We start from the raw sequence: 11,615 nt of genomic DNA, 5'->3' as shown, positions 1-11,615 counted from the left end.
TATTACGGTATACCAGTTTTAACCCTCTATAACACAATGTAACGTAACGTAACGTAACGTAACGCAAATCAACTTTCTACAGACCAAATATCGTTTTTAAATGAAAGTATGACTTAGTCCATCTTCATTACATCTCTCACCATATAAAATATTGGCGTCTACCCCTTTTAGCCCTCTGTAACACAATGTAACGTAACGTAACGTAACGCAATCAACTTTTGCAGCCCAAAATGACATTTTTAAATAAAAGTATGACTTAGTCCATCTTCGTTACATCTCTCACCATATAGACATATGGTGTTAGCATAATGTGAAAAAAATAGTTGATTTCAATTCTTAGCTTGTTCTTCACATGTTCAGTGTTCATTCTTGTATTCCCTATGTTCCTTATCATGTTTCCATATTCTCTATAAGTTCATATTCCCTGCATGCTCACTCTATTCATCAACTTTTTCTTACATGTTTTCTGCGTTCACCGTATGTTCACTGTGTTCATTCCATGTTCTACAAATGTTCACAGCATGCTCAGTTCAATTCTTTTCACCTGTTTTTCTCATTTTTTTCTGTTTTCTACCATTTTCCCCGTATGTTCACTATGTTCTTTGTCAGGTTTTCATGTACATCATATGTTCTCTGTATAACTTTTATACTCATTATTCATGTTCTCAATGTTCTTTGCTTGTTCTTCACATGTTCAGTATTCATTCTTGTATTCCCTATGTTCCTTATCATGTTTTCATATTCTCTATAAGTTCATACTCCCTGCATGCTCACTCTATTCATCAACTTTTTCTTACATGTTTTCTGTGTTCACCGTATGTTCACTGTGTTCATTCCCCTACTTAACCTCAATTTTTTTTATGTTCTTTGTTTCTTTAAACCAATTTGTTTCTTCCATTCACTAACTAGTTCTTTGTCAAATAATATTATACGGCAATACAGTCCCCTCAACAATTTTAGTCACTCAGTTTTTATTTACAAAACTGTGTCAAAGTAATTCTCGTCATCGTCAGCTTAATAGTTCTACCAACCCATTCCTAAACAAATCTACACTTTATTCAGTTCCAAATTTACAAAGACAAACCTTTTCTTGTAACTTCTTAACTAAAAATCTTTCGCCAATCAACTAAAACATAGTCACTTTCCTCATTTCTCAACTAAACTTATTATCCAATCAACCAAAAATAGTCAAAGGAATCTTTCCAACCCTGTTCATAACTAAACTTATTCCCTAGTCATCAGAAAAATATCCATGTTCTTCATGTTTCATTGTCATTTCATAACTAAAATTATCCATCAATCAACAGAAAAAGTCATATTCATCATCATTGTTCCTAACTAAAATTATGTTTTGGCAAGTAAGAAAAATAACCAAAGATATCTTTCATCGCTGTTCTTAACGGACATTATACTTTGGGGAGCACAAAATAGTCTCCCTCATCATGTTTGTCTTTTCCTTAACTACAAGTATTCATCAGTCAAATAAAAATAGCTACTTCATCATGTTTCCCTGTCATTTCTTAACTGAAATGTCACTTCTCTCATCTGAAATAGACATGTATAACCTCTTTCCATCACTGTTCTTAACTAAAGTAGCCTTTCACTTTGCTAAAATAGTCATATTCATCATTGTTCCTAACTAAATTATATGTCGTTAAGTAAGAAATATAGTCAAAGACACTCTTCGAGACATCAAGGACTTACTCAAAGACATCAAAGTTACTCTTGTTGTTCTCAGAAGTCATTCTCAAAGTCCTCACTGATTTTCTCAGAGACAGCAAAGTTATGCTCGGAGTCACCTTCGTTCTTCAGAGAAACTTTCCAAAACATCTTTGTTCATCAAAGTTATTCTCGGAGTCATCAAAGGTATTCTCTAACTCACTTTTGGTCATTAAAGTTAATTTCTATGTTATAAAAGTTTGTCTCAGAGACATCTAAGTTCATCTTAGAGTCATCAAATGTATTCTCTAACTCACTTTTGGTCATTTAAGTTAATTTCTATGTTAAAAAAGTTTGTCTCAGAGACATCTAAGTTCATCTTAGAGTCATCAAATGTAATCTCTAACTCACTTTTGTTCATCAAAGTTGATCTCAGAGTTAACAAAGGTAATCTCTAACTCACTCTCGTTCATCAAAGTTGTTTCAAAGACATCGAAGTTAATCTCAGAGTTATCCAAAGATATTCTCATGTCCACAAAGTTATTCCAAGAGACGTCAAAGTCAATCTCAGTCATCTTCGTTCATAAAAGTTATTCTCAGAGACAACTAAAGTTATTCTCTAAGAGCTATCAAAAGTTATTCTCAGTCAAGATATGTTATTCTCTAAGTACCCTTCCGTTCATCAAAGACATTCTCTAAGCTCTCAAAGTTATTCTCTAAGACAACAAAGTCATTCTCAGTCATCAAAAGTTATTCTCAGACTCACCTTCGTTATTCAAAGAAGCCTTCCGAGACATCCTCGTTCAACAAAACCAACCTCAGAGCCATCAAAAAGTTAAATACAGTCATCAAAGTTATTCTCTAAGTAACTTTTCGTTCATCAGAGAAGCTTTCTAAGACATCTTTGTTCATCAAAGTTGATCTCTAAGACATCAATGTTGTTCTCTAAGACATCAATGTTGTTCTCTAAATCATAAAAGTTAATCTCTAAGGCACCTTCGTCTACTAGAGAAACTTTCCAATCCATCTTCGTTGATCAAAGTTATTCTCAGAATCATCAAAGAGATCTCTAATTCACTTTCGTTCACCAAAAGTTGTTCTCTAAGACACATTCGTTCATCAAAGAAACTCTCCGTCCATCATGTTATTCTTCAAGTCATCTTCAGTCATAAAATTTCTCTCCAAAATGTAACTAGTTCAGCTTTTCATACCAAACCCGCGCTTCTGTTAAATATATTTTCTTAGTCACTTTACCCTAAAACTGTTCTCAGAACTACACTGTCCAAATCCTACGTAACCTATCCTCTCCACCCAATGTTACTTAGTTAGCGCAACGTTCCTAAACCTGACTTTACCTATCCTAACTTAACTTACCTTACCTTTACCTATCGTACCTAACTTAACCTGCATAACATAACTTTACCTATCCTAACAGGACTTACCTTACATTACTTATCTTACTTAACTTAACCTACACAACCTAACTAACTTACATAACTTATCTTACATAACCTAAAGTAACCTAACTTGCTTTACCTAACTTAATCTACATTCCCAAACTGCTGTATCCTAACTTATCTAGTCCAAACCAGCCATGATCTAACTTACATAATTATTCCTGCTTGTCTTTGTGTTTCGTCAATCATTGCCTCATATTCATTTACTCATTTCAAGGGTTAATTTCTCAAATGGACATTTTTGCATTTAAAGTGTTATTTGTTCAAGATTGAGTGTTTAACCATTTCAAAGGATTTTTGGTATATATGGGAATTTACTCGTTTCAAGGGCAAATTTCTCAGGGCAAATTTCTCAAATGGTCATTTTTGCAGATCAAGGGTTATTTGTTAAAGTTCATCAAGTTGCTCATAAGTTGTATTTATTATGTTTGTTATTATTTATTTATTCGTATTCCCCAACCTTTTAACCTAACCTTTCAGATGTAGTTTATGGTGTTTTTGACAGATTTGTTGAATATATTATCCTTTTCCTAACCTTTCAGAAGTAGTTTTGTTTCTCCTTTGTATATTTTTACCCAAACCCACCATCCCACTTAACCTTCTTTCTCAAATTCAAGTCTAGTGTTCCCATGCTCTTCCCCCTCTCTCTTACTCTTTTCTCCTCGTTTCATGCTCTCACTCACTTGCATCTTTCCTTCTTTACTATTGTAATTTTTATTATTACTAAGATAAAGAATGAACTTATATGTGAAAACAAAGTAAAGAAGGAAAGATGCAAGTGAAAATTGCATCTTTTTTGATGCAAAAAGTTGATGAATAGAGTGAGCATGCAGGGAGTATGAACTTATAGAGAATATGAAAACATGATAAGGAACATAGGGAATACAAGAATGAATACTGAACATGTGAAGAACAAGCTAAGAACATTGAGAACATGAATAATGAGTATAAAAGTTATACAGAGAACATATGATGTACATGAAAACCTGACAAAGAACATAGTGAACATACGGGGAAAATGGTAGAAAACAGAAAAAAATGAGAAAAACAGGTGAAAAGAATTGAACTGAGCATGCTGTGAACATTTGTAGAACATGGAATGAACACAGTGAACATACGGTGAACGCAGAAAACATGTAAGAAAAAGTTGATGAATAGAGTGAGCATGCAGGGAATATGAACTTATAGAGAATATGGAAACATGATAAGGAACATAGGGAATACAAGAATGAACACTGAACATGTGAAGAACAAGCTAAGAATTGAAATCAACTATTTTTTTCACATTATGCTAACACCATATGTCTATATGGTGAGAGATGTAACGAAGATGGACTAAGTCATACTTTTATTTAAAAATGTCATTTTGGGCTGCAAAAGTTGATTGCGCTACGTTACGTTACGTTACATTGTGTTACAGAGGGCTAAAAGGGGTAGACGCCAATATTTTATATGGTGAGAGATGTAATGAAGATGGACTAAGTCATACTTTCATTTAAAAACGATATTTGGTCTGTAGAAAGTTGATTTGCGTTACGTTACGTTACGTTACATTACATTGTGTTATAGAGGGTTAAAACTGGTATACCGTAATATTCATATGCTAAGAGATGTAATGGAGATATTGTGTTTGGCTAAATGAGTTCACATTTCAATAATGATATTCGAACAACAGCCAGAAAGTTGATCTCTACGTTACTTAATGATGATATAATGCGATGCAATCGTGTGCTAATATTTTATTTGTGTTAGAATGTAAGGGCTATAGGAGTTTGTCTAGACTTGCATACATTTTCAAACGCTATTTATGTAGGCCGTAGAAAGACTGGTTTCCCATTACGCTACATTGACTGTGATACAAGAACTGAAAAAACAGACTTAACCCACACCTATTTCACTATTGACTCACTTATTCTCATCGATTGGTGTTTACATTGGATGACGAAGGTCTTAAGAGAGACAGCCTTGATGGAGAAAGATACGTGAACAGCGGCATCCGGAGAAAGGAAATGATGTTACTTTCCCTAACTACTAAATGATCTGGAGAGAGAGAGAGAGAGAGAGAGAGAGAGAGAGAGAGAGAGAGAGAGAGAGAGAGAGAGACTGAGAGACAGAGAGACGGAGAGAGAGAACAGCAAATTATGATTTGTTATAATAATAAGACTGAAGACCAGCTTATGACTGGATAATCTTTAAAAAAATGCTATTTCAGCAAAGAATGGTGATACTAAAGCTTAGTTGAACATCCGGTCTGGGAAAGGGGCAGTGATGGTTCGGCCATGGAGGGGGTGGTAGGGGTAAGGGTAAGTGGGGGTGGACGGGGGGAGGGTAAGGGTCATCCCTTTACATTGACTATCTCAGTACGCCTCAATCCGCCGCGAAGGTGAGACCTTGACAAGATAGCCCCGCACAGCTGTAATGGATGGATGTAGGACGGAGAGGTGATGGAGATTGAGTAAACATGCATACATTTCATTGATCACAGTTAACAAGAACAATTTGTAGGTAGAGATCGCGTCTCCGTGACGATGTGAAATGTTTCTCTCTTTTAGTAAACGCTAACCTACTGACTTTGACTGAGTTTACTAAGTGAAGTGTCGTGTGGTGGACTTTAGAGAGGGAGAGAGACAGAGACAGAGACAGAGACAGAGACAGAGTGGGAGATAGAGAGAGAGAGAGAGACAGGGAGAGAGAGAGACAGAGACAGAGAGAGGCACAGAGACAGAGAGACATAGAGAGACAGAGAGAGACAGCGAGAGACAGAGAGAGACAGAGACAGAGACAGAGAGAGTGAGAAAGAGAGAGAGAGTGAGAGAGAGAGAGAGACAGAGACCGAGACAGAGACAGAGACAGACAGAGAGACAGATCGTTACTCTTAAAATGTTATTTGGGCAAAGAACGAACGAAGTTGGTATATTCTCCACGTTACATTAAAGATATTGGGTAAAGAACGAAGTTAGCATATTGGTCGTGTTACCTTACAAGGATGTAAGGGTGAGAGTGAAGGCGGGCTTGAAAATTGACATGGTGATCATCCTCTGATAGGGCTGACAGTCTAAGTGAAATGGAGAAAGATATGTGAACAGCGGCAGCAGGAGAAAGGAAAATGATGTTACTTTCCCCAACTATTAAATGATCTGGAGAGAGAGAGAGAGAGAGAGAGAGAGAGAGAGAGAGAGAGAGAGAGAGAGAGAGAGAGAGAGAGAGAGAGAGAGAGAGAGAGAGAGAGAGACAGAGACAGAGTGAGAGATAGAGAGAGAGAGAGAGAGAAACAGAGAGAGAGAGAGAGATAGAGAGAGAGACAGAGACAGAGACAGAGACAGGGACAGAGACAGAGACAGAGACAGAGAGAGATAGAGAGAGAGACAGAGACAGAGAGATAGAGAGTCGCGAACCGTAGCGAAACGCACTGGTAATGGTTGCCCGGTATGGGAGCGGGTGGGGATGAGGGGTGGGAGTGATTGATTGATGGCTGACAGGTGTGTCTGTCGGCAGGAGTAAGTACCTCACGCCTCCTTACCGGAATCCACAGTGTATGGGGAGTCGTCGTGGGACGAACATCAACACTCTGAAGACAACGAAAACCTTTTAGACAAAATGGCCTCCACTTCCGCAGGAGAGTGCCCTCTCGCTCTCTCACCCCTCAACACGTGCGACTTCCTGTAGGGGGGAAGCTAATGGACCTCCCCGGCCTTCCTCTCAGGTATGTGGGTTCTCCTCTCCCTCACCCCCTCACCCCTCCCCAAACAACATATCCAATATGCTGGTTCCCCTCTCATCCTCTAATCACGATCATCAAACTAATATTAACCTCACTCAGGATTAAGTCTATGACAAACACACATACATATTCATTTACTCCTTCCTCATATTCCACTTTTATCCTTGTATTTTTCCTACTCTACCACATAGCACACATACTCTCCTACAACATGAACTCCCATCTTTCCTGACCACTTACCTTAACCCCCGAGGACTAGACCCGCGCGCGCGGGGTGGGGGGCCGCACCTGCTCACCCGCCACTCAAGACCGACACGCGCCAAACTTCCGGGAAATTCCCCGAAAAAAACTTGAGGACGGGAGCGACGCGCACCACCTGGCACTCATCAACATGACCTCCCCTCTTTCATGACCACATACCCAAACACAACACGCTCACACGCGTCCGAAACACGCCAAAAATTCCCCGAAAATCCCCCCAAAACCTGTGCGACTACACACCTGCGCACCACCTGTCGGCTGGCACTCCATGGAGTGCCAGCTGGCAGCTGGTGCGCGCGGTCGTAGTCGTACTTTACACTACTGTTGTTCTAGTTGACCATTTTTATATACTAGTGAAGTATACCGACTTTAAGCTTTTATGTATAACTATTTTCACCGTAAATTTAAGAGAGGAAGATCAATTTACAATTAATAAGAATAGATCACCATTAAAATATCCGACATTTCACCAGTTCTTATTTGATAATTTATAACTTGTGACGAGAACAACAGTGGTGCTATTGTCATGCCTGAAACACTGAGTGTATTAGTGGCTTGAGGCATAGTATTTACTTGTCCTACCTAGATACACAACATTTTTCTTGTATACAATTTTGTATGTATGTACTTTCCCCTAATAAATATTATTATTATTTTTATTAACAGAAGAAGAAGAAGAGCATTATGCAGAACCCAACAATAAATGACTTTACTAAGTGTGAACCGATAGCTCCAGTCTTGCCATCGTCAGTTAATCAATATAACCTTTATAAGCAACATACGCCATAAATGTTTGGCAATGTTAAGGCATGAGCAACACGCCTGATAAATCTATATAAATAAAAATGTAAATGTTCGTTTGTTCAAAATCGCTAATCTCCGAAAGTTCTTCACCGATTGCTTCGAAATTTAACCACAACGTTTCATTCGCATCCGAGGTTCTTTTTTATATACATACTATATAGATGTCACGTCTGTGCCGGGAAAAAATATGTTTTTTTTTTAATATTTTTTCATGTTTTTTCATGTGAGGGAAATCATCGAACCTCTTTACCGATTGCTCTGAAAATCTGACACACCGTTGCATTCGAATAGGGGCGTGTTATTATATACCTACTATATACATGCTACTATACTATACTATATACATACATACAGTGGAATTGAGCTGTGTTATTTACAATACCGTTCATTTCGTAAGTGTAAGTATAGATGCCACACCTGAGACAGGTAAAAACAGTCATTTTTTAACACTTTCGCGCTCTCGGCGCTCAAAAAAAATCAATACCCCAGATGCTTTCGGCACTTCGCGGGCCTACGCGTAAGACCGAAAAAGTGTACACTCTTTTGACTGTCCTGACAATAATTGAAGGCGCACGTATTTAAATTTGGTATCACTGTGTTCGCAATGAAATTGTCTATAAGAGCATACCTATAAAATGCCGCCCAAGCATAAGGAGTATCAACACCAAATAAAAAACTATGCAGATCACTCGCCGAGAGCGCCAAACAGCAACAAAATGTTTCCACTCTCTTAATGGTTGCGAAGTCTACAGTTGTCCTACATCGGTAATTTTGGTATCATTGGAATCGCAATAAAATTCTCTACACGGACATATGCATATGAATGTTTAATATAGGTAATTGCCCACCCGCAATAGTGTGTGAAGTGGAGAGTAGTTAGCCGCGAGCGCACTGGCGAAAACACAGGGGGGAAATCATGCTTGGAAAGTTTATACATTTATACGTTTCCTGACCCTACTTTTCTATGTACGTATTTCTTTTTTATACCAATGTGTTCGCAATAAAATTTTCTATAAGATGAAATGTATAACATTTGTACAAAGCATGTGTAAGAGAAGCGCCAAATATAGAACCACGTCGCTCAGTATGCGTTCGCGGCAGAAACGAACGCATTGTTTTCGTTCGTTTGATGTTTGTCATGTTTATACTTGTTGAAACATTTTATAATTTGTATGACAGTGATCGCAGTAAAATTCCCTACACAGACATATACATAACACATACAAATATTTCCCACGTGTTGGATATATCAACGGCTAAAGGGAACCCACTGCCACACGACCGCCACACCCGCCACACCCCCAAACATACTTTGTGTTTTTTTTTTTTACTCATAGAAGTTTATGTGATATAATATTCATTCTGGTACCAAAAAATTCGCAAATAAATTCTCTACAAAACGTATATAATATAACTTCTTACAGATGATAAAAAATTCAAAATAGGTGTACTTACCCTGTCTATGTTGATTGAAGATCAACAGTTGAGCATTTTTTCTTCACTCCACCATCTTCAGGCTTCTGATCCTGAAGTTGCTCATCTGATGTTTCTTAGGTGGAGTGAAGCTGTTGCCGGTGGTTATTTTTTCTCCACCCAAAATATCTTTTTTCGGTGGTACCTTGTGTAGCAAGGCGCAGCGCACAGTGCCACATCACAAGTTTTACATCCATATATCACGTCCCTCCTTTTGCCAGACTTGTAACAAACACGGCATCTTTTTTTTTTAGCCAAGTGCACGAGTTCATGCGTCAACTTGTAGTTGAGACGTTGTTCTGAATCTATAATTCTTGTATTTTTTGGATTCACTGGAAGAATATTGTCTTCTACAGGAACCACCAAACTTGTAGTAGAATCTTCTATGAAATCAGAAACATCAAGTGGTTCTATGTCCTCAATGTCCATTTCAGAATTTGTGGTTGATGAGTGGGCTTTAGGTGTTGAGGTGAACAGAGGACGCCTCGCACCAGATGGCCCGGGTGTTGAAACTGCCGCGTCAGCAGGAGGAGCTGCGCTGGCATCTATGTCGGGAACATGTGGTATACTTGTTGTTGTTGGCCATTCCTTGCTGTTCCACGCCAATAAGGCTTTTATTCCTACTGCGTGAAACTCTAATAGTGTTAGTTTTTTTGTATCTGTTGAGTAGTGGTTATACAATGCGTATGCATTGTGCATGGCCATTTGCAGAAAATAGAAAGTGATCTTCTTGGTCCATTTGTGGGTTTTTCTTGCAAACTCATAATATTTGACCATTTGATCAAAATGATCAACACCTTTCATGAACTTATTGTAATCCACTATGGCCTTGGGTTTGTTCATTTTCACAATTTCTACTCCAGTTCTCCCGTCACCTTTACGAACGCGTTTCCTGCGCTGTGCTTGAGTAGTGTCGGCATTGTGGATATTGGTGATGACAGAGACGGGGCGCTTGTCCTTCCAAACTATAACAAAGGTGTTATCCTTACGCATGTATACGGTCGTGTCGGTTGCCATTTTACCCTTTACAACTTGTTGCAGATCCTTGGGGGCGCCACGTTGGAGTCTAAGTGTGCCACATGTGTAAACACCAACTTCACGTAATTGTTCTGTTAGGCTTACCGAGTTATAGTAGTTATCCATATACAAATGATAACCCTTGTTGACTAGGGGCGCCATCAACCCCATCACGGTTTCCACTGTCGTTTTTCCAATTCCACAATACACATCAAATTTATATATGTAGCCTGATTTCCCTTCGGCCAACATATAAAATTTTACACCATATTTATCAGGCTTGTTGGGATTGTAGACCTTGAAAGAGAGGCGGCCTCGCCAAGCCATTGTACCCTCATCGAGACTCAATTCTTTTTTGGGGATATATACAGATTCAAATTTTTCTGAAAAATAGTCCATTAGTGGTCTAACTTTTATCAATCGGTCACTATTATTCACTGGAACGCCTTTTTTGTTATACATGTGGAAGAACTTAGAAATGTGTTGGAACCGAGCAGACGACATAAACATCCTGGTGCAGCATCCATGTTGAAGGTATTGAATGGGTTTTAGGTACACGAGAACGGAAACGGAACGGAAATAAATGCGTAAAACGGGTCACGTTTGCCGCGAGAGGGGAGCGCAGTGTGGGCACTTGGCGTGTCAACAAAGCAATGGGCCGACCACGTGACCGGGTAGGCCGAGATGCCATGTGTTCGGTGAGGGAGAACGGGAATTTCATGGAGAACAATCTGAGAGTATCCCCATCCATTTCGGTTAAAAAATGGAATTTATAGAAATATTTTTTCGATTGACGAGAAAAGTAGGCAGTTATGCGGAATCGTAAGAAAAACCAGTGACGAGTTATCTCTAATCGAAAGCGCGAAAGTGTTAAGAAACAGCGCCATCTGTTGCACGAAGAGCAGCACACGCTATAATAAATATGTTACTATTCCATTTCAATGTTTCCGATTGCATTGACAAATTGAATTTTCGTAGATTTCGATTTATTTTCAATTTTATTTATTCATTATGTGTGACAGTGCGTGAAATTGAGCAGAGTTGATTACAATACCATTCATTTTGCGAGTATACGTATAGATGCCACACCTGTGACAGGTAAAAAACATGCTTTTTGTTTAAAAACAGTGCCATCTATTGCACGTAATAGCAACATGCACTATACTAAATATGTTACGATGCCTTTCAATATTTCCGATTTCATTGATAAATTGAATTTTCAT

General features: G+C 38.5%; 1 protein-coding gene across 1 annotated transcript in view; it reads right to left on the bottom strand.

Annotated features, from left to right (window-relative positions):
* The window catches only part of LOC138360108 (piggyBac transposable element-derived protein 4-like), a 13,998-nt gene extending 3,096 nt beyond the window's left edge, over positions 1-10,902 (bottom strand). Inside the window, exon 1 of the mRNA XM_069320050.1 lies at positions 10,173-10,902. Coding sequence (XP_069176151.1) covers positions 10,173-10,902 — 730 coding nt within the window. The remainder of the gene's footprint in view (positions 1-10,172) is intronic.
* Positions 10,903-11,615: the final 713 nt, after the last annotated feature.

The sequence above is a fragment of the Procambarus clarkii genome, unplaced genomic scaffold (assembly GCF_040958095.1).
Source record: "Procambarus clarkii isolate CNS0578487 unplaced genomic scaffold, FALCON_Pclarkii_2.0 HiC_scaffold_95, whole genome shotgun sequence".
NCBI lineage: Eukaryota > Metazoa > Arthropoda > Malacostraca > Decapoda > Cambaridae > Procambarus > Procambarus clarkii.
This window is presented reverse-complemented; position numbering and strand designations above follow the sequence as displayed.